The following is a 27,334-nucleotide window of genomic DNA, read 5'->3' as shown; positions in this document are numbered from 1 at the left end:
ATTCTTAGGTGTAGAGGTTGGCCTCTTTCTTCTTGATGAAAAGTTATGAGTTAATCAGGCCTAGAAAGAAAACAAATCTAGTAGGGATTGACTGGCAGGAGGATATCACTCAGGACTTATAAGGTTTCATGGATTTTTCCTAAAGATGTTCAATAAAGAAGAAAACAGTTATGCAACAAGTTTTATTTAGTATAGTCAGTCCGAACATTCAGCACAAAAGTTTACAGAGGATAGAAAGTGCATTAATAAAAGCCAGTCTTTACCAAAAGAAAACAGAAAATATATTATTGATTCAAAATATTTTACACTTGAGTGATAAACTGCAATAACTTATTCTGTTCACCTACTGATCAGAGAAAGAAAGAATAAAAGAATGCTTTAATTAGAGCTCGTCTCCAGCTGGTGTCAGAGAAGTCAGTAGAGGTCACTGAGACCGGCAGTCTTTCTTGCTTTTTGCATTAGTGCCCTCAGCTGGAACTGTTTTCGGGACAAAAGACGTACATGCTGGTTGGGGGGAAAAAAGTTTCAACAGTTTAGAATGGCTTTGGCCCAGGTATGAAGTATCAGACAATCTGTAACACAGATGCGACCTAAGAATCCTAAATTCATATCAACCTTCCTTTGAAACCAATACTTCATTACATGTGGTTTTTTAACCTCCACTAGCTTCATGCTGGTAGGTTGTGTTAAGGAAAGTAATCTTCTGAGACCTTATAAAGATATATTTTACAAGATATATTTTACAAGAAAAGCACCACATTGCAGAATCTAGCTCAGGAATTTGAGCTACATCTTGAGACTATCAAGATGCCAGGGAAATTTGTACTGTGATCCTAATGAAGTTACAAAAACTTTGATAGTTATGACTGTCCTCACGTGACTAGGAAGGGCAGGAATGAGCACCACAAGGCCAGCTTTTGTCCCAGGCTTAGCAAATAGCATACCTCTTTTGTCTTCTCTCCAAGTGCATCTGCCCTTCAGCTATGCCACCTAAGCAGGTGACGTGTATGGAAGGGAGTCCCCTTGGTCTCCTGTTTATGCCCAGCCATCATGTGCTTTGGGTCCTCACTGAGATAGGCAGGATCATCGAGTGACCTGACTAGCCTCACATGTACACTGAATCATCAACAGCAGCCAGGTTGAATATCCAAAGGATGGCTACTGCTTTTCCCAAAACCATGCTGCTTATGACCCAACAAAGTCCAGTAGACAGATTTGGCTCAGGATCTTTTCTTCATGTCTGTATGATAGCATTAAGCCTGAAACAACCTTCATTCAGAGGGCTTTAGTACCAGCAGGGCAGCCCAAACTTTGCAGGGCTGGAAAAACTGGACTAAAATTATATAAACTTAAGAAAATTATCAGAAAAATAATGGGGGTGGAGGGTTGTCGGGGATCTCAATTTATATGGTATCACCAGAAAGAACCAATGGAAATCTCAGTAGTAAGAACAATATTCCCAGGAGTGATGTGGTGTGTGTGTCACTAACCCACTTTTTCCCCCTTACTCAGACAGACCTTCAGCCTTTGTAAATGAGAAGACACTGCCATATATGTCAACTTGCTCTCATTTGGGAAAAATGAGGAATTTTAACCCACAGCCTCCAGAGAAACCCTCTTGGGTTTATGGTAAGATCAGTGTCTCTAAAAGTTCCAAAATTCTGGAAAGCAGAGTGAGGAAGACATACCTTTAAGAAGACATCCAGGTCTATTACTCCCCGCCTCAAGGCTTCTCCCAGGTAAAAGATAGTGTCTTCAATAGCATTTTCTTCTGCATACAGATTTAGGATCTGTTTATATAGTGGGGCTGTCGGAATGATAACTTCATCAATATCGTTGTTTTCAGATTGATTTTCCATTTTTTCCAGAGCAGAGCTGAGTTCTTCGTCCTTCTTTTTCAAAAGTTCTATGTTTTTATCAACCTCAGCCTGAAAACAGAACAGTCCAAGCAATGCAATTTTATACTAATTGTGGGTAATTATCTGCTTGTCAGATATCTCACCCAACAACTCATGGATGAGATTAATGTTGCATTCAGCACACTGGTGAAAGGTAGAGGAGAAGGTATGATGAGTGAAAGCAGAATAATATTGGAAATACCTTGAGCTGAACCCTTTAGTGGCAGTGATAACCTTATCACTTACCACTGAAAAATGATATTGTAAAATAAACAATCAGACAAGACACTTTACAACCAGAGGTTCTTTACATGATAACTACAAAAGATATCTTTTTTTCAAAACAAGTGGGCATCTGCCACAAAGGAATAACTCTTCCTCAGTATTGAGATTCAACGGATAGAACCCTAAACTCTTGAACACAAGTCACAAGATATCACAGGTGGTAGCTGCAAGCTCTGAATTGTACTGGTGTCACTTTCCTGAACTTTTGAAAATAGTTGCCTGCTGGGAAGCTCACTTTACACTAGAACCATTGTGTAAGACTAATATACACATAACAAATCACTTCTCCAAAGCCCTCAAACATTAACTTTACCCTTTCATCAAAACTGTCCTTTGTGGGGGATGAAAATAGAGAGTAAAGCTGGTACTCATGTTATTGCCTCTATTTCATTGTTAAAATCACAGGTCTGACTTAAACTGACTATCCAGGGCACAGCATACTGATAAAACATAAGAAAGCTTAAGAACTAAAGGTTGCAAATTCTACATTTATATGTAGATACCTGTTAAGTCACCCATAGATCTTTGAATTAAGTCAGAAGGGCTCAATGAAGATACTTTAAATACAGCTCAAACAACATTTGGAAACAATACAAGGAACTGACACAGATCTGTACCAGGGTCTGCAGATCTTTACTATGGCTAAGAGCTCTCAAATTATTTCCTGGTAACTGGCCAAATCAAGCACTCAAAACAGCCCTCCTGTGTATCAGAACACCATCCCCCAGGGTGAAGGTGCAAGCAAAAATTATCTAAATACCATCCACCTTCCAATCAGGTATGAGACACAGGCTCCATTTAAACAAAGCTATACAGAAGCTATATTCAAATGTTTAAAGACATATAATTTTCTGAACCGACTATACAATGTCCACTGTAACAGGTAACACTGCCTACCATTCATCCTAAAAATCACAACTATTCAATGAGTTACTTACTACTTCTTGATCTAAACGGGTAACCATCTCTTCCAGTTTCTGGTGACCTTTTTTCAGGTCTTCCTCTGTTCGTTTCAGGGCATTGAGCTCTGCCTGAGCGCGATCCATTTCCTCCTTCATCCGCCATCTCAGTTTGTCACTGACCGCTGAGATGAGAGAGGCTCGGATGGTGTCCTCACTGATGGTACCATCCCTACTGGGACCTGCAGGAAAAAAGGGCAAAACCCCCACTTATTTCCCAAGTCCTTCTATTTCTTTCACAGGAACCTTCAAAAACAGGACAAAATACGAGCTGACACTTTCAAAGTAGGAGGAAAGAAAAACTTTTAAATGTTACAATTCCATAAATAACTTTGAAATCTCAGTTGATTCAGAAATACTTTTCCTTCAAGAGATTATTAATTCATATATTTCTCAACAACAAAGTTATACCAATGAGAAACATTTTATTTAGGCCAAGACCATTCTCAGGCCTCACAGCTAAACTGAAGGAGATAGGAACCCACTCGAGAAGCCTGTAACAGGACTGAGATCAGAAGAGTCCCTAATATATGGGTTAATAAGGCTTAACTTCTGCAAGGCTTTATTTTTATTTATTTATTTTTTTTTGAGAGCAGAAGAGGAAGGGAGGGAGACAAAGAAGAGAGAAGGGGGAAAGAAGAGAGAGAAAAACATAAATCGCCTTCCATATACACTCTACTAGGGATGGAACTGGCAACCTGAATATGTACCCTGATTGGGAATCGAACCTGCCACTTCTTGGTGCATGGACAGTATTCCAACCAACCGAGTCACACCAGCAAGGGCTACTCCTTTACTCTTTACCAGAACCAGTGAGCAAGACAATGACATCCAGAAAAACTCAACAGCTGATAAACTTATTTATTCTCTTCTAAATGACTTTTCCTAACCAGTGCCTTCAATAATTCCCTTGCACATTTCAGATCAAATAAATGCTGCAAATATTTTCCTCAAAAAGTCCTGTGTTGTGAAGGTGTGGGTGCAGGGTGGATGTGGTCAAATGGGGAAAAAACGGGGGGGGGGGGGGGGGGGGGCGCGGCATTTGTAATACTTTCAAAACTAAAGATACTTTTAAAACAACCAAGAAACAAAACAAAACAAAAAATATCATGCATTTAACATAAGTAAGAATTCTCTATAATTATCAGTGTTTTTCATGCTTAAATCAGCAAATGTATAAATGGCATTTGATTTTTAGTTATGTTCGATGATGGAATATTATGTGGGGAATTACTCTAAGTATATTTACCTTTTATTGCCGCCAATGCATAAGAATGATTACAGACTAACAAAGTATATCTCCACTTTGAGCTGAAAATTTTTATCATCTTAACAATGAATTCACTCATCTGAGAAAAAGCCCTTTTAGTTTGAATGAATGTACCTAAACTCTCACCACACATTTCCATCTGTTATAAGCCCCTTCTTGGTCCCAAGTTACAGTATGTAAAAGGAACCTGCTGCCCACACCACAACCAGCTCCACACATGCTCTTCAGTGTCCCATTTGATCACACCACCACTGTTCCATAAATGGTCTCATTGTTTTTTAGTTTTTAATTAATAAAGTTATCTTCTTCCAGAAGCTGTTCCATACCCAGGTTTACCTCTTCTGGGCCTTTGTAAATGACATGGGGAGACTTTGGTGTTCTCAGGGGTATTGGGTTTTGAAAGAGACTAAAGTTTTGCTCCCCACCCCTTTCTCTTGTTTCCACCCAGAGAGCTGTTTTTGTTTTTCTAAAATGGATTTTCTTTCTCTTACAAGTGAAAATTAGTACAGATAGTGTCTCTCATGGCCAGGTTTTCCTGAGGAGTGTCCTTCGTCCATCTGTCCAAAGGACATTGCTTATGCACAGGAAGAGTCCAATATCAAATGTTGTTAAAAAACAACAACAACAGAGGAGAAACGAAGATGGTGGCATAGGGTAGACACCCGAATGCAGCCTACCACAACAAATTTGAATTTAGAACTAGAAAACAGGGGAGGCATTGCCCTGAAGCGCCGGACGGCTAGCTGAGAGGAGGCTCTGCCATCTGGGAAGGAGAGAGAAGGCATGCTGAACCTCAGGAACTGTGAAGGTACGGAGAACTGTGTGCTCGAAAAAGCACTGGCTTACTCCTGGTGCACGGAGAGGGTGGGCCCGGCTGAGTTCGCTACTGGCTTACTCCCAGCAAGTGGAGAGGGCGGACAGCTAACACGCGGCTGGCTTTCTTGTTTGAGAAGAAAACCGAATCAGCCTATTGCTCTGATAGATGGACCCAGACAGGGAGAGGCCAGACTGTCAGGCAGTGGGCAGAGACCTCTCAGAGGTGTGTGAAGCCAGAGGCCATTACTGCGGGACTTGGGGAGGAGCCTAAGGGAAAACAAAGTTTGTCTGCACCAACCCGAGACTCCGCCCCATCTGTGGCTGAACACAGAAGCTCTCCCAGTGGCTGGCTTTCTTTAAGGAGGGTCTGGCCGGAAGCCAAAGTTTGTCTGTGCCTTTACCAAAGAGGTGAGCGCGCCTGCAACCAATCTTCCGAAACTCTCCGCGAATAGGACTTTTCTAAGGCGAGACTGACAGGGAACCAAAGACTGTCTGTGCCACCCCGAGACCCCGCCCTATCCAAGCGAAGTACAGAAGCTCTCCTAGCTGAGACATTGCTGATCCTCACAGCCAATTGGCTTGGAGATCAACACTTCCCAGTGATACCAACAATAAGCAAGGCTTAACAAACAAGGACTACACCAAGTCTGTCCACCACAGGTAACTGGGAAGGCTGTGCTACTGGGCTCTACCAGAACACCTAGCACACAAAGTCATTCCATCAAATCAGGGAAAAACAACTAAAATGCAGACAAGAGGAAGGACACAAAGGAAGGAGATGGAGGAAAAGAAAAGATTGGACATTGAGTTCAAAACTACAGTTATAAGGTTATTCAACAATATCCTAAAAAAGGCCTATAAAATAAACGAGACCTATGAGGATATGAAAAGGGATCAACTAGAAATAAAGAAAACATTGTCTGAAATAAAAAATATTACACAGAGTCCTAAAAACAGACAGGAAGATCGCAAGAATCAAGACAAAGATTTAGAACACAATGAGCCAGAGGACACTCCTCTGCAGAAGCGAGAAGATAAGAGAATCCAGAAAGTTGAAGATAGTGTAAGAAACCTCTGGGACAATTTCAAGCGAACCAACATCAGAATTATGGGGATTCCAGAAGAAGAGAGAGAGCAAGATACCGAAAGAATACTGGAAGAAATTGTGACAGAAAACTTCCCCCACCTGGGGAAAGAAATAGACTTACAAGTCCAGGAAGCCTGCAGAACCCCAAACAAAAGGAATCCAAGGAGGACCACACCAAGACACATCATAATTAAAATTCCAAGAGCAAAAGACAAAGAATATTAAAAGCAGCAAGAGAAAAGCAGGTAGTTACCTATAAAGCAGCACCCATACGATTGTCAGCTGATTTCTCAACAGAAACCATGCAGGCCAGACGGGAATGGCAAGAAATATTCAAGGTGATGAATAGCAAGAACCTACAGCCAAAAATACTCTACCCAGCAAAGCTAACACTCAGAATTGAAGGCCAGATAAAGAGCTTCACAAATAAAAAAAAGCTAAAAGAGTTCATCACTGCCAAACCAGAATTATATGAATTGCTGAAGGGGGTTATTTAGGAAGAGGAAGAAGATAAAGATAAAAATTATGAACAACAAATACGTAACTATCAACAAGTGAATCTAAAAACCAAGGGAATTAAAAAATCTGATGAACAATATTAACTGGTGAATATAATAGAATCAGAGGTACGGAAGGGGAGTGGACTGATGATTCTCAGGGAAAAGGGGAGTGGGGGTGCGGGAAGAGACTGAACAAAAACTGTGCACTTATGGATGAGGACAATGGGGGATGGGGAAAGGACAGAGGGTGGGGTGGGAACCTGGTGGAGGGGAGCAATTGAGGGGGGGAAAAGGAACACATTTGTAATAATCTGAACAATAAAGATTTATTTAAAATAAAATTAAATTAAATTAAAAACAAAACAACAACAACAAAAAAACAACAACTGATGAACAGAGTTCATCCAAAGATATGGAAGCATGAAACACACTGAAGAATCTTAGAGGGAAGATGTGGAACGGCGAGTGGGTGGGAAGTGATCAAAGAAATTGTATGCATATATGCATAACCCATGGACACAGACAACAAAATGGTGAAGGCCAGGGCAGGGGGAGGAGGTAGGCTAGAAGGGGTCAATGGGAGAAAAAAGGGGAAATATGTAATACTCTCAACATAAAGATTAAAAAACAAAACAAAACACTACATTGAATGGAGTCAGATAGAGCTGTTTTAAGTTCCAAGATATGCATCCATCCTCAGTATTCTCTCTCAGAACAGGTTGCTTTAAGAAAGCCATCTCTGCCCTAACTGGTTTGTCTCAGTGGATAGTGTCAGGCTGCGGACTCATGAGTCCCAGGTTCAATTCCGGTCAAGGGCATGTACCTTGGTTGCAGACACATCCCCAGTAGGGAGTGTGCATAAGGCAGCTAATTGATGTTTCTCTCTCTCTCTCCGATATTTCTAACTCTCTCCCTCTCTGTAAAAAATCAATAAAATATATTTTAAAAAAAGAAAAGAAAGAATGCCATCTCTGTTACTTCATTGTTAAGTGGATTCTAACATTTCAGTGTAAAAATAAAAAGCAGGGGAGGATAATGACTAATGGTGTTTAAAAATACAAACTTGTAGTGAGGAGTAAATAAGTCATAAAGACCTAATGTGCAGTATAATGAATATAGACAACAGTATTGTAATTTCATAAAGTGATATTGCTATGGCAATACTGCAACATATAAATGTATCAAAGTAACATGCTGTACTCCTTAACTTACACGTCAAATTTATTCAATAAAAAAAGTGAAATGTACTTTTCACAACAGGAGACTCACTCTCCTTATGTGAAGAAATACAGTTTTGAAGGCTACTTACCAACAGTGGTCACGGGAGGCTGAGAAGGGTACTGGGAACTTGTGGTGGCAGGATATGGGCCACCAGGTGGGTAAGGACAGCCTGGGTAACCACTAAAGAGAAGAATGGAAAGCATTAAATATTAAGATGATCCAACACTACAATGTCTTTAGAACCCCATTCAGGAAGTTAAGCTTGACATGTCATTCTTTTAGTAGTTAATGACTTCACAGTTTTGAAGCTACAGGTGTCTATTCAAGCAACATTCTATAAAAATTCCATAAATGACACTAGCTTTATTCTCAAAGTGAATGGTTAAAATGCTCTTGATTGGCCCTGGTTATTTGAAGGTCACCTTCACAGCAACAGAAAGCAACAAAGAGTATTTCTAAGGGCAGTTCAAATGCATCAGAATGGGAAGTAACAAATATTTTGTGAGAGAATTTTTCCATTTTGATTTCCTAGCAAATAGGGAAATGACACTATTTAGTTGTTCTTTTTAAGTATTTTTATTGATTTCAGAAAGGAAGGGAGAGGGAGAGACAGACATATCAAGGATAAGAGAGAATCATTGATTGGCTGCCTCCAGTATGCATCCCACTGGGGATTGAGCCTGAAACCTGGGCTTGTGCCCTTGACCGGAATCAAACCTGGGACCCATCAGCCCACAGGCCAACACTATCCAATGAGCCAAACCAGCCAGGGCTACACTATTTAGTTTCACCTGTGGTTCATAGATAATCTTTGTGAATATTTGATCTGAAAATACTAAATAGTTTTAAATTTTTTTCGTTTCTATAGAAACTGTGTTATTCATACATTCACATAGAATTGGAAGGAACTTTCCTTAGAGGCATTCTCCTCCTATCTAACTTTGTTTCATAAATACCACTTACAATACCCATGACAATAGTATCACTCCTCTTACATTTTGGAGTCATTACTGAATAAAAGAAGAGCTACTTGAACATAAGCACTATGATACTGTGAGACAGCTGACTTGATAACTAAGAGGGTTACTATGTGACTAATGGGCAGGTAGCATATACAGCATGGTACACTGGACAAAAGGATGATTTATGTCCTAGGCAAGGTGAAGTGAGACAGTGCAAGATTTAATCATGGCACTCAGAATGGCATGCAGCTGAAAACTTATGAACTGTTAATTTCTGAATTTTCCATTTAATATTTTTTGGACCATGGTTGGCTGTCACGAATAAAGAGGATTACTGGATTATTTTCTATCTTTACATGTTATTAAACAATTTGCCCTAGGTAGCAGCTCTCTTTCAGGTTTTTAAAGAGCACTTTTTGACATTTAAAAATTTTTCTCCCAACACTTTTGTGTTCCTTTTTCTTTATATACCTCTTCAAAATTTACTGTTATATTTAAGGCACTGTGTCAGTGCTTAAGGTAAAAGCTAAGATGTGAATCCATCTCTTCCTCAGGATACTACTACTAATTAAAACAGGGCAGGATCCCTGTGAAAAAATCTTGATAGGATAAAGGAAATAACACATGCCAAATCAAAGTTCAGGAGAAGGAGAACAGAAAATCAATACTAGCTAGAGACCAGGTAATGTTTTGGGAGATGTATAATACCTATGAAAGTTGTACTTACCTAATTCTCTTCAATTCTCCTATTCATAACTCTGTATTTTCCAGCCACAGTAAAGTGCTTCCCTATTCTTTCCTGGTATTTATTTATTTATTTTGGCTTGCATAAAATGGGTGGACTGGACTTCATAATAAGTTTCCTCTCAGTTATCAAATGTTGTTACTCTTTGCTGCTCCATCAACTTCTAAAACATGGGTTAGGAATTATTTCTTACTGATTTTCTACTGTGCATTATTCATAGACTGGCTGGAATTATTAATTTACCAGTGCTATATATCATCAAATGGGTAATAAAGATTGGTAGCACATATTAGTTTATGAACTGAATGAATAAATACCATGAGGCACGATTGACTCTATCATGTGAACATTAATCTGATCCTTGTAATTTACAGAAAGATAAGCTGGTCATTTAAAAATATATTTTTTATTGATTTCAGAGAGGAAGGAGAGGGAGAGAGAGGTAGAAATACCAATGATGAGTATCACTGATTGGCTGGCTCCTGCACACCCCACACTGGGAATCGAGCCAAAACCTGGGCATGTGCCCTGACTTGGAATCGAACTGTGACCTCCCTGGTTCATAGGTGGATGCTCAACCACTGAACCACACTGGACAGGCCAGAAAGGTTAAGTTTTTAAAAAGGGTATTAAAATATTATTCTCCTGGTTGAATTCATTAAAATTCATATTTCTTTATCCTCTGAGTCACTTACACTGTTCCCTAAGGGAAGTAGCAAGATTTTCAAGGTCCAAAACCCAATCAAAGATCATTGACATTGTCCCCTCCCTTTCCTCTCTGTAAATGGGACAGAGCCACATTTCTCCAAAATGGAAAAAACTCCTGTAGAACTAACTATGTACATACCATAAAATTCCACCAATACACCAAATTTTTTTTTTAAATATATTTTGTTGATTTTACACAGAGAGGAATTGAGAGGGACAGAGAGTTAGAAACATCGATGAGAGAGAAACACCAACCAGCTGCCTCTTGCACACCCCCTACTGGGGATGTGCCCGCAACCAAGGTACATGCCCTTGACCGGAATCAAACCCGGGACCCTTCAGTCTGCAGGCCGACGCTCTATCCACTGAGCCAAACCGGTCCCGGCAATACACCAAATTTTACGTGCCATTAAATTGTTAATTAAATTTACTTTAATGCCCAGCACCTATTATTTTGACTCTAGATCAACAGAATTTCTAATACAGTTATTCAAAAAATAAAATTTTTTTTTATTACCTGGGATTGGAAGGGTATCCGGATGGGTATGAAGAGATTCCACTGGGCATGCCTGGCATGTAGGAAGCTGAAAATAAGTTTTAACATTTTAAAATAATATTTATAGTCCTGGTACATAGGTTATCACAAGAGATATACATCACTGTCAAACTGTACAAAATCTCACACAGTTGAAAAATCAAAAATTTCATAGTTAAATAATCCAAATCTCAGCACAAAACAAAACACTTCACCCACATTAGTTCTTTACTTCAAGAATAATGCTCTGTATATCACATAATTCTCAAAGCATTAAACATGAGTTATATATAGGTGACAATCCCAACAAGGACTAACTGGCACATAGGTCAACCTGGTCAGCTTTACCAGCTCTCAAGGAGTCTCCAACTTGAGATAGGAACTGATTTAATTTAGAATTTAGAAGAAGGTAACTCTGCCTGCATCTGGTCCAATGTCAGCTTCTTAGTGACCTCTTTATTTTATCTAAGAAATCTTATTGTATTTCTTTTAAGACTATGTTGACCGATTAGCACAGCTGGTTTTGTTGGCTTGATTGAGGACTTCAAATTACTATGACAAGTCCTGTACAAAACTTACATTCAGTTAGAATAGTTTAAAACAAAAGTTTGAGAATACTAGAGAAAAAAAAGCACAAATCTAGCAAGCTTTAGAATGTTTTACATATATAACTTTACATACAATACTTTACTTCATTATATACTTCCTTGCCAGTCTTCACTCCAAATAGCATTTGAACTAGTCGGTCGTGCCAAAAGGCTAATCAACATAGAGGAAGAAAACAGAATTTTGACTTTAAGTGGAAATGAGCTGTCTTAGAATCAATGTGCCCTAAGTGAAATTTTTCTCACTGAACATAACAATGAATTACCCTTAATCCAATCAATATTTTAGTGCCTTCTACGTGACAGGCAATGGGAATTTGATGGGAAAATAAAAAGGAATTCCTGGCCTCAAGTTGCTTATAGTCTAGTCAGGGAGATAAGCAAGCAAGGAATAATAGTACAGAGTGATAAGATGACAGAGAAAGTCATACAGGAGGCAGGTAATTTAAACCCAGGAGGTGGGGGTAAACAGAAGTGATCTAGTAGAGGAATGGTATATGAAGGCTTGAAGGCAAGTGAGGTGGAGCCCTGAAGAAACAAACTTTTAGAGCACAGAATGCAAGTAAGGTGGGAGAAGTATGCTGAACTCTTGGCCAAGGATCATAGAAGTCTTTATCAAAGCCCTAACCGGTTTGGCTCAGTGGCTAGAGTGTCGTCCTGCGGACTGAAAGGTCCCAGGTTCGATTGCAGTCAAGGATATGAACATTGGTTGCAGACACATCCCCAGTAGGCAGCTTATCGATGTTTCTCTCTCATCCATGTTTTTAACTCTCTATCCCTCTCCCTTCCTCTCTGTAAAAAAGCAATATATATATATATATATATATATATATATATATATATATATATATATATATATATATTTTTTTTTTTTTTTTTAAAGAAGTCTTTATCAGAGTTGCCGAGCATACATCTCTCAGTACCAATGTTCATAGTCTTCTAGTTAGGATGAATCTATTGATGTCATAAGTAAAATTTTTCTTAAGTATAACGAAGCTAATGATGTTCAATGCTATTTCCAAAACGATAAAAATCTCCCAAAATGTCACAATTACTAGATGACATAAAATATCTTTTTTCCTAGGGGCAAAGCACAGTTGATCTTTATAATCAGCAACATACAGTCAATTAATATGCCCAGGATAGTTTCCCTCTCACACATGTAAACCACCCATCTCATAGTTATAAGCAACTTTCCTTTTCTGAGGTTCTGAAAAATTAACAATTCCACCAAAGCCTACAAATTTTGATTTTGGGGAAAAATGCTATTTGGAGTGAAGACTGGCAAGGAAGTATATAATGAAGTAAAGTCATTTTAGAGCCAGAATAAAATGAGATATAAATACACATAATGTAGAAGGTTATTATAAGGATTAAATAAAAATGAATATGAATTGCTTAGCTGTTTCTAATTGTTACCATTCAATAAATGTTTTTCTAAAATATTTTTATTGATTTCAGAGAGGGGGAGAGAGAGAGAAACATCAATGAGAATCATTGCTCAACTACCTCCTGCTTGCTCCCCACTGGGGATCAAGCCTGCAATTTGGGCACGTGGCCATGACCAGGAATCAAAAGGGGGTTCTTAGATTGACACTCAACCAATGAGCCATGCTGGCCAGACCCATTCAATAAATGTTGACTATTACTGTTAGCTGTCAAAAATGAGATTTGAACATAACACTTTTTATTTTTTAATGTATTTTATTGATTTTTTTTTTTTATAGGGAGGAAGGGAGAGGGATAGAGAGTTAGAAACATCAATGAGAGAAACACTGGTCAGTTGCCTCCTGCACACTCCCTACTGGATATGTGCCAGCAACCAAGGTACATGCGCTTGACCAGAATTGAACCTGAGATCCTAGAGTCCGCAGGCCGACGCTCTATCCACTGAGCCAAATGAGTTAGGAAAAACATAACACTTTTTAAATGTGACTCAGAGCTAGCATGAAAGTTATCCTAAAACAGATCTAAAGTGTTTTCATGCAAGAGACGGACAATCCATCGATGATTCTTTCATCACTGATGGTTCTATCTCCCTCTCCCTTCCTCTCTAAAACCAATAAAAAAAATTTTTTTTGTAAAGTGTTTTGACTGCCCTATCTGGTTTGGCTTGGTGAATAGAGTATAGGCCTGCGGACTGAGGGATACCAGGTTCGATTCCAGTCAGGGGCACATGCTCAGGTTGTGGGCTCGATCCCTAGTAGGGGTCCTGCAGGAGGCAGCCAATCAATGATTCTCTCATCATTGATGTTTCTATGTCTCTCTCCCTCTTCCTTCCTCTCTGAAATCAATAAAAATATATTTTTTAAAAGTGTTTTGACAAATGATAATAGTGATAATAGAAGTATATGATTTCTCAACTAAAAGATAATATTTATTTAATATATACCCATTTCTGAGTTATTCCTTGATGTGATTCACACTAATTTTTTTACAGTTATATGTAATTAGAGGCCCAGTGCACAAAATTTGTAAAAGGCCAGCTTTACCTTAAGTGATATCTGAGGTGTGTTCTTCAGCCCAGCCTGCACCCTCTCCAAGATGAGATCCCTCTCACAATCATGGACTGCTGGCTCCCAACTGCTCGCCTGCCTGCCTGATTGCTCCTAACTGCTTCTGCCTGCCAGCCTGATCACCCCCTAACCACTCCCCTGCCAGCCTGATTGATGCTTATCTGCTCCCCTGCCAGCCCGATTGCCCCTAACTGCCTTCCCCTGCCAGCCTGGTCACCCCTAACTGCCCTCCCCTGCAGGCTTGATCGCCCCCAACTGCCCTACCTTGCAGGCCTGGTCTCCCCAAACTGCTCTCCCTGCAGGCCTGGGTCCCCCCGTAACTGCCCTTCCCTGCAGGCCTAGGCACCCACAACTTCCCTCTCCTGCAGGCCTGTTCCCCCAACTGCCCTCCCCCTGCAGGCCTGATCGCACACAACTGCCATCCCTTGTAGGCCTTGTCCCTCCCAATTGCCCTTCCCTGCTGGCCATCTTGTGTCTACATGGGTGCAGCCATCTTGTGTGTTGGAGTGATGGTCAATTTGCATATTACTCTTTTATTAGATAGGATATAAAAGTGTATAAAAGTATTAGAAGTGGAAAGGATGGGCAATAAATTGGTCTTTTAGTTAAACTAGTAATTTATCTGAACTAGTTCCAGATCACTTCACAAAATTGAATTCCAGTAGCACTCTCTTCAGTGTGATCTTTTTCTAGAATGTTGTGCTTCCAATGTCAAAATAAAACTGGGAGAAATTTAGGGGGAAAATGTTGCTCAGGAGACTCTATATTTCTGAAAAGGCTAGCTTTACTTTAAGTGGTCTTTGCTATGTCATTTGACCAAATAAATATGAATGATGAAGAAATATTTGATTTTTGAAAAACATGAGCAAGAGTACATAATCTTGGGTACTGGAGACAACAGAATTTAAGATGAATAATATAATACCTAGAATCTTTATTAAAAGAGTTACTAAAGCCGAAACCGGTTTGGCTCAGTGGATAGAGCGTCAGTCTGCGGACTGAAAGGTCCCAGGTTCGATTCTGGTCAAGAGCATGTACATTGGTTGCCAGCACATCCCCAGTAGGGGTGTGCAAGAGGCAGCTGGTCGATGTTTCTAGCTCTCTATCCCTCTCCCTTCCTCTCTGTAAAAAATCAATAAAAAATATATATTTTTTTTAAAAAAGAGGTACTAAATTCTAAAACCAAACTTTGGGAAGGCAGGAAAGGAAAAGAAAATGGATTCAGAAAATTCTTTCTACTAAATTCCCATTCAGTTTCTGAGTCAAGATGCTCCTTAAGACAGAATGGATTAAAGAGAGTAATTTTCAGCAGAAAAATTAAAGTGCATGTAGTCTGATTTATAAGATAAGTCTGGTTAATTATAATCTTAAGCAAAATTTGTAAAAAATAATCACAACTCAAAACAATGAAATCAATGCAGGTTTATTAAAATCAAACAAGTACAACCAATTCTCAATTATCCAGGGTGATTTTAAGAATTATTAGGGGAAAAAAACCAGAAGTAGTTGAGATAATATACACCAAATTAGGGGAAAATTGGTACTGACTCCATGCCCCCCATGCCCTTCCCTCAAAGTAAAATCATGAATTGGCTGTACTAAAGAGAAGAAAGCTGAGAGCTAGATGGCCAATTGTGTATACCCAGAATAGCTGAATGAGAACGATTTATGACTTTGTTTTTGATTCTTATCTACAACACTGACCCTGGAATTGCAAAGAAAAGGAGAGGTCAGACTACCTTTCAAGTTATGTCTGGTTCCAAAATGACCAAATATGGCTATTCTATGGCATGCATAATTTAAAAAAAAATTCTAGCTCTATTCCAGCATTCTTTCTCCCCCATTTTGGAATCCAGCACACCAGAGTTAGATTTCTACCCACAAATGAGAGCCCAAATGCCACTCTTTGGCGGGAATCTGTACATGCAGATGTGGGGCCTCAGAATATCTCCAAAAAATCCTCTAACTTGACAAGCTAGAAAGCAAAGTGAAGTCATTAAAAACATTTTGTTAACAAGGTTTTCTGTCTTCTTTTGTTTGAGCTTAAAAACCAAATCTCAATTCTACTTACTATTTGGTGGCCCTGTTGCCTGGTATGGTGGGTAAGATGCTGAAACTGTAGGTCGAGAGAAGACTGGAGGTTCATCTCCAAACACCACAATCATGACCTGAATAAGCCCCAAAAGGTCTGACTGAGGCTAAAAACAAAAAATTAAGTCAGCTAGATTTAATTTTCGGCAAAAAGGAAGTCTGACCATTTCTTATCAGTTTTCAACTCAGCTTGATAATTTTCTTACAGGACTCCCAAACACAAAATTTTCATTTAATAATAGAGCTATGTGATTTTTGTTCTTGTTTTTTTACGTATTACTTATTTATGTGTAGCAAGTCTCCTGCTTCATGTATAGCATTTCCTACTTACCTAAGCTTTCACTGTCAGCAGTTTGTTACCTATGGTCCTAAAAATAAATGGAAACTACAGAAAAAGAATTCACGCTAGTTTTGCTGCAACACTTCAAACTGCAAAAGTTATGGCCACAGTGTGTGATAAAGTGGCTTAGTAAAGATCGAAAAGGCATTAAATTTGTGGGAGCCCTCCCTCATGGCTTAGTTGCTTGCTGGTTTGATTCCTGGTCAGGGCACATGCCAGAGTTGCAGGCTCGATCCCTGGTGAGGGGCATGCAGGTGGCAGCTGATAGATGTTTCTTTCTCCCCCTCCCCTTCCCTCTCTTTAAAAATCAATTTTAAAAAATCTTTAAAAATAAAATTTGTGGATAGAAGACATGAACAGAAAATGGGCTCCAACTGTGAGCAACATGTTGCATCAGAAAGCACTGAGCCTACCTGAACACTTTAGCAAAGGATTCTCTGAAACAAGTAATCTCATTCACATAAAGTATATTATAGTATACTGTTATATTTTATTAGTAGTTATTGTTAATCTCTTACTGTGCCTAATTTATAAATTAAACTTCCTCATAAACATGTATGTATAGGAAAAAAGCCACATGATATATATAGTTTGGTACTATCCAAAGTCTAGGCATCTACTGGAGGTACTGCAAGGTAACCCCGATGGATAACGGGGGGTTACTGTATATATAAAAAAAAGCAGTAACCAAAAAATATACTGCAAAATTCAGGTAGTATTATTCTTCCTTTGACTCCATAGAGCTAACCAAAACATAACTCAAATGAACAAATTAAGTGTTTTGTTACAAATTCAGGGATGAACAAAGCAGTAGTCACAAATATTAAGGCCTTTAAAAGACAATGTTACCTTGGAAATACATATTCTTTTTTTTTTTTTTATTAATATATTTTATTGATTTTTCGCAGAGAGGAAGAGAGGAAAAGAGAGATAGAGTTAGAGAGAGAATCATCAATCAGCTGTCTCTTGCACACCTATACTGGGGATGTGCCCGCAACCAAGGTACATGCCCTTGACCGGAATCGAACCCGGGACCTTTCAGTCCGCAGGTCGACGCTCTATCCACTGAGCCAAACCGGTTTCAGCGGAAATACATATTCTTATATTAATTTTATTAAAGATAGTATTATAAACTCTGAAATCATAGGCAGACTATCTCAGAAATCACTAGATTGTTGTACAAAATATCAAATTGTTAAAGGATCTTCCCTTCTAATATCATAGTTACAAAGAGAGTACCTGTTTTTCCCCTATAGGTTGCTAAATTTTTCTCTCAAATATCAATCAACCACCAATTTAAGACAAATTATGCTAGGCAAACTTATTCAAACTGGCTTATTTGATGGTTCCATTTTCATTCCTTAATATAGTCTGTGTATATCTCATCTGATTTACTTTATGCATGAGTTCATCAGGTGCTGAAGGATTAATTCAGTCATCTGGATCAGCTAATGATACTCATAATTTCTTTTTTCCGGATAGAAGATTCATTAGCAGTTTTCAACTTTCTAAGCACCAAACTCACCTCATATGTTCAATCTGTCCCAACTTAGGAACAATAACAAGTAACATTTTAGAAAGCTTCCTGTAAAAAAACCACCAAGTCCCACTATTCAGAAACTGAATCTGAGACCCGTTGGTTCTTGGGCTGATGCTATAACCACTGAGAAAAACCAGCCAGGGCTTTCTAGCATCTTGTCTTTGAAGCTTAGGAATCCAGCATATCCCTTAAGGGGAAAATGCAGATTATCTTGTTATTTATTTTTAAATATGTTTATTTATTCTTAATATATTTTTATTGATCTCAGAGAGGAAGAAAAAGAGAGAATAATGAGAGCGAATCATTGATTGGCTGCCTCCAGCTTGCCCCCTAATGGGCATGTGTTCTGACCGAAATTCAACTATGACCACTTGGTTCCTAAGTCGACATTCCACCACTGAGCCATGCTGGTGGGGCTGGTTTCTTTCTAACTTCCCCTTCTCCCAAATTTTGGTTCCTAAACTACTGGCTGTATTGGCATTCAGAACAACAACTGTTGTCTTTTCAGCCTCTTGAAACAGCTAGAAACTCTTCACGTTTCTTTGCCTCTTAGCGAAGGCCATCTGTCCAGATTCTCAGCCTCTTACTCTTTGGCATAAATCAGTAAATACAAATACACCCAGGGAAAATGGGCAGAATGTTGGCTTATCTCTTGCAGTTCTCTTCACTAGTGGATGTTGGCCCTTCAAGTCTGATTGCCTCAACAGTTCTCCAAAGCCTTAGAGATGTTGTTTGTACTTTGTTTTTTTCTAGTTATTTCGATAAGAACACTGGTCTGCCAGAGCTTTACCGTCAGAGGCAGAAACAAAAGTTTCCTATTACTTCTTGAAAGGAACACTGAGTAATGAGATTTGAACAGTTTCATAAATATATGCCATCAGTATACTATTTTTTAAAATGCACTTCCTACTGTATAAATTCTACCTATTCTTAAAGGTTCAATTCAAGCAAATGAAAGTGACTATGTGTATGCTGTAAATTACCAAACTCTATACAAATGTAAGATATACAGTCATGGGATACATTCTGAGAAATGCGTTAGTGATCTCATCATTGTGTGAACATCACAGAGTGCACTTTCACAAACCTAGATGGAATAGCCTACTACTGTAATTGTGTATGCTATACTTTTATACGACTAGCTGTGTAGTAGTTTTGCTTATACCAGCATGACCACAAACATGAGTTATGAGTTGTGCTATAATGTTAGGATGGCTACGACATCACTGGACAATAGGAATTTCCATTATCTTATGTGACCACCATCGTATATGCGATCTGTTGTTGTCATAGGGCACATGACTATATTTGTTCTGGAGAGACTTTTCGGATTACTTAGCTCAGCAATTTGTGATCTTATATGAACTTATCTCCTTTTTGGAATCCTCTTTGAGTGTTAACAAAAATTAGATGCCAGTAAGCAAAATATATAAAATACAACAAATTCACAGAACACTGTTAATACTTACATGTTTCCATTCATGTAGATAAGGAAGATATATTTTCCCATTTGCATCAACATGCTTTCCTGTTTTAATAGTCATTGAACTAGTAGGCTTAACAAAACAGATAGGGGGATTATATGGGTATGTGTCCAGCAACCACAGGCATATTGGAATATTATATGTATTACCTGAAAGAGAGAAAAACTTCAGTTACTCCATCTTTTAAATTATTTTTCAATAATGGCTTAGTAGGCGAGCAAGAGAGAGCTACAAGCAAGCAACACTTTTAAAAAATCACAAATATTTTAATATTTTAAAGTTCTGCTTAAGATCAGTTTCTTAAATTTTCTGTTTGCAAAATATAACAGCAGGATTCAGTAGCTAATTGATAACTACACAAAGTTCAAATGTCATTATCTTCCAATATGGTCTTATTCTCCTCTGTAATCTCATAGCACCTTTATTTTTTTAAAATATATTTTATTGATTTTTTTTTTTTATAGAGAGGAAGGGAGAGCGATGGAGAGTTACAAACATCAATGAGGGGGAAACATCAATCAGCTGCCTCCTGCACACTCCCCACTGGGTATGTGCCTGCAACCAAGGTATAAGCCCTCTACTGGAATCGAACACAGGATCCTTGAGTCCGCAGGCCGATGCTCTATCCACTGAGCCAAAGCGGTTAGGGTGTCATAGTACCTTTATATTTTATCATTCTATAGCAGTTATGGAATATTATAAATACCTATTTATTCCCTCTGTTTTCCCTATTTGTATAACTTCTTCCAGAGAAGGTACACTTTTACTTATCTTTGCATCCATAGCCCTTATCTCCTATGCCTCATGCATAGTAGGTACTACTCAAAATTAATGGCTAAATTAGACACAGGTCTTAATGAGTCACAAGGAACAATTCACAAAGAGAGCTCTCCAAAAACAGAACTGTCATTTATGAAACTGAATGTTCCCTGATCACTGTAAAGTATCCCAGCAGAGGGTGTTGACTGGCTAATAGATATGTAATTACCCATCATCAGATTATCACCAACATTACCACCTTAAATAATACCAACTTTTTTATGTGTTTTATTACATACCAGACTCATTTTTAAGTCCTGACATACAATGAATTTTTGAGTTAAATACTACTATACAAATGTTATAGATGCCCATTATCACAAACCTGATTAGAGAGAGAACGGAAACCTTACTTTGCCCTAATTTTTTTCCCCTTTTAAAAGAAATGTATTTTTATTGATTTGAGAGAGACAAAGATAGAAACATCAATGACAACAGAGAATCACTGACTGGCTGCCTCCTGCATGCCCCACACTAGGGACCCGGGTATATGCCCCATCCAGAAACTGAATAACCTCCTGGTCCATGGGTTAACATTCAGCTACTAAGCCATGTCAGCGTGGCTGCTCTGACTTTAAAGCCTCTATTTTAGCCACTACACTCTACAGCTACCATTGTCAGAAAAGTCTAAATGTGGTGGAATGCTGAACTAGGAGGCATGAGAGATTCTAGTTTTAAGATTCTCTGATTCTATGAAACTTTAGCACAAGAAGTCACTAATTGATACATGATATGTGGGTAGGAAAGGGAAAATAAGCTGAAATAGGTGCTGCTGACAAATGAAGTTCAATTTCAACAGAAGTTAAATCTCTACATCGTCATGAAAATCATGAGGAAATAGGTTTAATTTACTTATAACTCTTTGACAACATATTATGTGAGTCAAAATACCTCTATACTGGAAACATAAATTACATAAGATACTTACCTCTATAAAGCACAGGAACTGTTCCAGTGAGGTTCATTAGTTCCCTGGAACTGCCATCATTAAAAACTGAAAAGGAAAGAATAATGATTTAAACATGAGCATTTTTGTAGATGTTCCCAGTAAGTTATTCTTTCAGAAGTGCTGGTTAAAACCCATTATTACCCTTGAAATGGGTTAACTTGCTAAATGTTTCACCCATTTTGCCGAATAACAGAGTATCCTTTGCTGATTCACTCCGTGGGATCAGTTTTTAAATGAGTAAAGAAAAGGTGCTTTGAAAAAAAGAGAAAAAAAAGAAAAGGTGCTTTAAAGTACTTGTAAAAATGAATGTGAGTACTACAATCCCAGTAAGCATGAGCTCTGCTTCCCCAACAAACATGATTATAAAATTATATAAAAAAATACTATTAACTAATACCATACTATTAGTCTAATATAAAATTTTAGATTCCCCATATGTTTAGCCCAAACATAGCATCAAACCAGTTTTAAAAAAGTTTTCACAATGAAATATAAACATTTTTTAATACGAATATGTATCATACCAAATCACACAAGTTTTTCTAAGTATAATTGATTAAAGCACACATAATTTGTATTATATTGGCTGCTATTACCTACATATATAAAAGCCCAAATGACCAAATGACAGAACCAGAAAGACCGGTCGACCAGTTGCTATGATGTGCACTGAACACAAGGGGCCAGACGCTCAATGCAGGAGCTGCCCCTGATAGTTAGTGTGCTCCCACAGTGGTAGCACTGTTCTGCTGACCAGGATGAGTGGCTGCTGGTTCCCACAGGCCACACTCACTAGTGCACAAATCCGTGAACCAAGGCCTCTAGTTTGTAATAATGATTTGGAATTAACACTGTACCACATTGGGAAAAGGCTGCAATGTAAAGTACAACAAAATACTGTTGACCTTAGTTCTTTTACTTACTGCTGACAACTATAAACTATGCTGTAATTTATTCTGATTTTGTGTTGTGTTTAAAAAAACAACAAAAAAACACACCTTATTTAAATTATGACTTATTTTACTCTAAAAGCATATTGATAATAATGGTTTTGATATGGTCTGGCCATATAAGGTTAATATAAGATTTGTTTAATGATGTTGGAGTCTTTGCTGGTTTTGACCAACACACTTACTTTTTTAGCATGAAGTAAAAACTATCACAGTAAAATTCTAGCTCCAATCCCCCTCCGCCCCACCGAAGCCAGTTTTAAATAAACCAATTTTGGTAATACGAGGTTTTTGTGGCTCTAGATACCACTGTAGAGTATGTGGACATGAAGTAGAACCGTGCCCTAAGTTTGGAAGAGAATTTGAAGTTCACGTTTTTGTTGTTCAGGAAACTCAGGACTGGTTGTCCCTCTATTGCCTCCCACCTCTCCTCACTAGGCTCCTAATGTTTTCAAAGCCCTAGGAGTGAGTGGAGTTTAGAGTGAGAGTCTCAGCTATAGAATTCAGCTCCTTGGAACATCATGCTAAGTGAAATAAGCCAGTCAATGAAAGAAAAATACCACATGATCTCACTCATTTATGGATAATAAAGAAAATTATAAACTGTTGAACAAAAAGATAGATACAGAGACAGTAAAGTATCAAACAGAATGTCAAATTACAGCGGGAAGGTTAGGTTAGGGAGAGGTGGGGAGATAAGAGATCAATTGAAAGACTTGTGTGCATGCATATAAGCCTAACCAACGGACACAAAACTCTGGGGGGTGAGGTCATGTATGGGAGTGGGGTGGGGGGGCAATGGTAAGATATGTACACATATACCTTAATAAAAAATGAAAAGAAAAAAAAAGAATTTAGCTCCTTGTCCTCAGTGCCAAGGACCTACTAATGGACAGGAGCTCTTGGCCCTGGCACGTAAGGTGTGGGGCCAAAAAGAGTGTTAAAAAAAAAAAAAAAGAACTTTAGGTATTGTTATTTCTTACTCAAAACCCACTTCATTTGTCTCAATAACAAAACTGTCACCTATGCACTCTACAGAATTAAGCATCATATTTTAAAAATGTTTTCCTCATCTATAAATAAGTGATAGTCCAGTATATAGTTTTGTTAAATGTCTTCCTAAGAAGATACAGAGATGCAGGGGGCAGGGAGGAATGTGTCATAGTTAATTAACTTTAGGATACACTACGCTATATCCTCCCTCTTCTTGGTGAGGTAGCCCATTAAAGGCTCTGAGAAACATTGCAACACTGCTGCAAAGAAGCCCACTTAATTTTGTTTAATCCGTAACTATTCAAACTTAACCATAGAACCCAAACTCCCAGCAACATTCTTCACAACTATGGATAATACTTTGGGAAAAGATGAACTAAACCATCTTTAATATCCCCTCTAGGTGTAAATTTGCATAGCTATATCTTTGAGTACCTTTTTAACACTTAAAATAACTAAACAAATATAAGACATTATTGTTAGGTCTTGAAATTTTCTATACCTCCAATATTTACCTTAGGTGGAGGTATAGTCTTATAATAGAAAAGACAATCTTAAAAGGAAAATGGAAAACCTAAAATAATTAACAAGAGGAGTAAACTCAACGTACAGTGATTGATATTTTGTTATGTAAACTCACCATATGAATCCAATACAGGTTTGAGATCTTTGTATAATGTAATCACGTTGATAGTTTCACGTACAGTTAGGTCTCTGTATTTGTACTGAAAAGCAAAATCACACAAGAATTTAGTTTAAAACCAATGTACATATTTTACTGCTAGGTTAATTTTCTTAAAATCTTACTTTTTAGTAGCACTCTTTTAAAAGTATAATGGTTCTGACTAATCATTAACATTAGTTAAAGCCTGAAAAACTTAAAGTAGAAAGTTATTTGTATAAAGCAAGATGGACTAATGGTATAAATATACCTCCATAAATTGCTAAAATAATGGCAGAGGAGGGTGTTAACTAACAGTAATATTTAAGTTGGGAGCTAAGATAATGTTCAAAGGAAAAAAATGATCTGTAATAATATATAAAAAGGTAATATAATGTTATGTCAGCTGTATCTCAAAATAAAGACACATTAAGTTAAGATAGGTGGACCAAAGTACTATGATGGGTGCAGGATTCCACAATAAGATAAAGAATCAAGAACCATCACCTGTGTCTAGGGTCTTGGCTAGCAATTCCTACAAGAACCACACCCGACTGAAAGAATAACACCTGAAGCTAGCCGTCCACCAAAGTATGAAATTTCACATATTGATGCTACTTACTGATGAGGATTAACAACAGCAAATAAAAAAAAATCAACTGACTTGTGATTTTTTCAAGTCAGTTGAATTTTTTTATTTGCTGTTGTTAATCCTCATCCAAGGATATTTTTTCCGTGTTTTTTTTTTTCCTTTTTTTCTTTTTTAAGAGATTGTGGAAGGAAGGGGGAGAATCAAGAGAGAAATCAATGTGAAAGACACATCAGGCCGCCAGTGACTGAACCAGCAACTTAGGTGCATGCCTTTGACTGGAATCGAACCTGGGACCCTTCAGTCCACTCTAACCACTGAGCAAACCATGTAGGGCTGATTTCTATCATCCTTGCTCTGACAAACATCCAAAGTTAACCCAGTGAACTACAGAAGAATCAACTCTCAATCACTTCACATGCATCTTATTACAATTAGGTATGGTAAATATGGGGGGGGGGGGGGAGGGAAACAAATGCCCAGTTCACTCTGATATCAGGTGCCATATTTGAAGTAACTACCAAAATAATGCATAGCTTTAATAAACAAAATGCCCACTTTTTTTTTTATATATATATATATTTTATTGATTTTTTACAGAGAGGAGAGAGGGATAGAGAGCTAGAAATGTCGATGAGAGAGAAACATCGACCAGCTGCCTCTTGCACACCCCCTACCGGGGATGTGCCCGAAACCACAGTACATGCCCTTGACCGGAATCGAACCTGGGACCTTTCAGTCCGCAGACCGACGCTCTACCATTGAGCCAAACCGGTTTCGGCCACTTTTTTTTTTTTTTAAAGAAAATTTACACTATTTGCGAACTGTGAGGATTATAAATTAAGTTCAAAGCAAATAAATTCATGTTATAAGCATACAATTAAAGATAGTTACTTTTATGGCCAATAGACATGAAGAGATGCTCAACGTCACTAATCATGGGAGAAATGCAAATTAAAACCACAATGAGATATCACCTCACACCTGTCAGAATGACTATAATCAAATCATCAAACAAGTGGTGGGGAGGATGTGGATAAAGAGGAGCTCTGATACACTGCTGGTGGGAATGCAGATCGGTGCACCTAATGTGGGGAAACATGAGATTCCTAAAAAAAAAATTAAAAAATGGAATTGCTTTACGACCCAACAATTCCACTTCTGAGTATAATCCAAAGAAACCCAAAACACTAATTCAAAAGAATATATGCACCCCCATGTTCATTGCAGTGTTAATTACAATAATCATGATATGGCCCTAGCCGATTTGGCTCAGTGGATAGAGCTTTGGCCTGTGGACTACAGGATCCCAGGTTAGATACTGGTCAAGGGCACATGCCTGGGTTGCAGGCTCAACCCTCTGCAGTGGGCGTGCAGGAGGAAGCCAATCAATGACTCTCTCTCATCATTGATGTTTCGATCTCTCTCCCTTTCCCTTCTTCTCTGAAATCAGTAAAAATATATTTTAAGAAAAGATATGAAAGCAACTCAAGTGTCCATCAATAGAGAAGTGGATAAACAAGACATAATGCATAAATGCAATGGAATATTATTCAGTCATAAAAAAGAATGAAATCTCACCATTTGTGACAGCATGAATGGACCTAGAGGATACTAATGCTAAGTGAAATAAGTCAGACAGAGAAATACAAATACTATATGATTTCACGTTTATGTGGAATCTAAAGAACAAAACAAACAAAATAGAAAAAGACACACAGATACAGAGAACAGACTGATGGCTACTAGCAGTGGAGGGAGCTGGGAGGCTGGATGAAAGAGGTGAAGGGATTAAAAAGTACAAACTGGTAGTTACAAAAGAGTCACGGGATGTAAAATGCAGCATAAAGAATATACCCAATAATATTGTAATAACTATGTATGGCGCCAGGTGAAATATCAGAGGGAACACTTTGCAAAGTATTTGCTTATCTAACCACTATGCTGTGCACCTGAAACTAATACAAAATAATACAAAGTCAATTGAAAAAAAAATATTTTTTTGAAAAAAACAATATTTAAAAAGTAAATGACAAGATAGTTGCTCTTAGCCAATCAAAGTCCCTGAAATAGTAATGCAATTCTATTTTACCCGAGGTAGGGGGATACTGGTATTTTGGCTTTTCTGGACGTTTTTACCTAAATCGAGCCTGTTCACCAATAACTACTGATCTCCCGCCGGTCGGGTACTGAGCTGAGCGAGGAATACAAAACGGAGAAAGACAATCTCTGGGGGCTTCGAGGGAAGGGCCAGGGATGACGGACCCCTTCATTGGAGTGGAGGACTACCCCAGATGGAGAATTCAATACAATCTTCTCTTTGTGTTATAAAAACGAAAACTACTCTGCCCCACAGGCTGCTCCAAACTCAACCCAAAGAGAGGGGTCCGGGCGGCAGGTGGCAGGCGGCCTCCACTCCGCGCCTTTGTGGACAGCCGCCGCCCCCCACCTTCCCTGCCCGGTGTCGGGTCCGGGCTCTAGGCGAGCGGGACCTCTGGGTCCGGGCCGCAGAGGCGCTCGGGGACCACCCTGGGCTCCCGGCCGGTCGGCCCGGCAGGCTCGCTGGACTGCCTGCTCGGGCCGTGCCGGTCCGGGCACGGAAGGCAGCGGTGGGCGCGCGCCGGGGGCGAACGCGCCGCGGCCTCACCTTGGACACCATCTTCTTGAGCTGGCTCTCCGACACGGCCATGGCGGCCTCCGCGCCGCTCCGTCCCCGCAGGCAGAGGGTCAGCCGCGCCGGGGCCGTCCAGGACGCCCAGCAGCACTGAACACCGAGGAGCCAGCCGCCCGCCGCCCCGCCCCGCCCCTCAC

At 38.8% G+C, this 27,334-nt stretch overlaps 1 protein-coding gene and 1 long non-coding RNA gene across 2 annotated transcripts; both read right to left on the bottom strand.

Moving 5' to 3' along the window:
* Positions 1-168: 168 nt before the first annotated feature.
* On the bottom strand, positions 169-27,334 carry TSG101 (tumor susceptibility 101). Its single transcript, XM_036426737.2, has 10 exons — positions 27,171-27,334; positions 23,914-23,998; positions 21,310-21,375; positions 19,548-19,711; positions 16,179-16,305; positions 10,969-11,035; positions 8,125-8,216; positions 3,122-3,324; positions 1,689-1,928; positions 169-504 (listed from the first exon to the last, which is right to left on the bottom strand). Exons 1-10 carry the CDS (start codon positions 27,210-27,212, stop codon positions 415-417), a joined length of 1,176 nt encoding a protein of 391 aa, XP_036282630.1. The 5' UTR covers positions 27,213-27,334; the 3' UTR covers positions 169-414.
* LOC123651853 lies at positions 24,701-25,428 on the bottom strand. The gene is made up of 2 exons (XR_006740819.1): positions 25,309-25,428; positions 24,701-25,080 (listed from the first exon to the last, which is right to left on the bottom strand). It is a non-coding gene; the product is annotated as an uncharacterized LOC123651853 (long non-coding RNA).

Source organism: Pipistrellus kuhlii, unplaced genomic scaffold (assembly GCF_014108245.1).
Source record: "Pipistrellus kuhlii isolate mPipKuh1 unplaced genomic scaffold, mPipKuh1.p scaffold_m20_p_9, whole genome shotgun sequence".
NCBI classification, from domain to species: domain Eukaryota; kingdom Metazoa; phylum Chordata; class Mammalia; order Chiroptera; family Vespertilionidae; genus Pipistrellus; species Pipistrellus kuhlii.
Note: the sequence above shows the minus strand (reverse complement) of the source record. Positions and strands in the feature narration are given on the sequence as shown.

Excerpts from the sequence above, each read along its gene's own strand:
- TSG101 (XM_036426737.2), bottom strand. The coding sequence starts at position 27,212 with ATGGCCGTGTCGGAGAGCCAGCTCAAGAAGATGGTGTCCAAG. Across the intron at positions 11,036-16,178 it reads GGCAACAGGGCCACCAAATA|CTTCCTACATGCCAGGCATG; the intron begins GTAAGTAGAATT and ends ACTTATTTTCAG. Across the intron at positions 8,217-10,968 it reads GGATACCCTTCCAATCCCAG|TGGTTACCCAGGCTGTCCTT; the intron begins GTAATAAAAAAA and ends TCTTCTCTTTAG.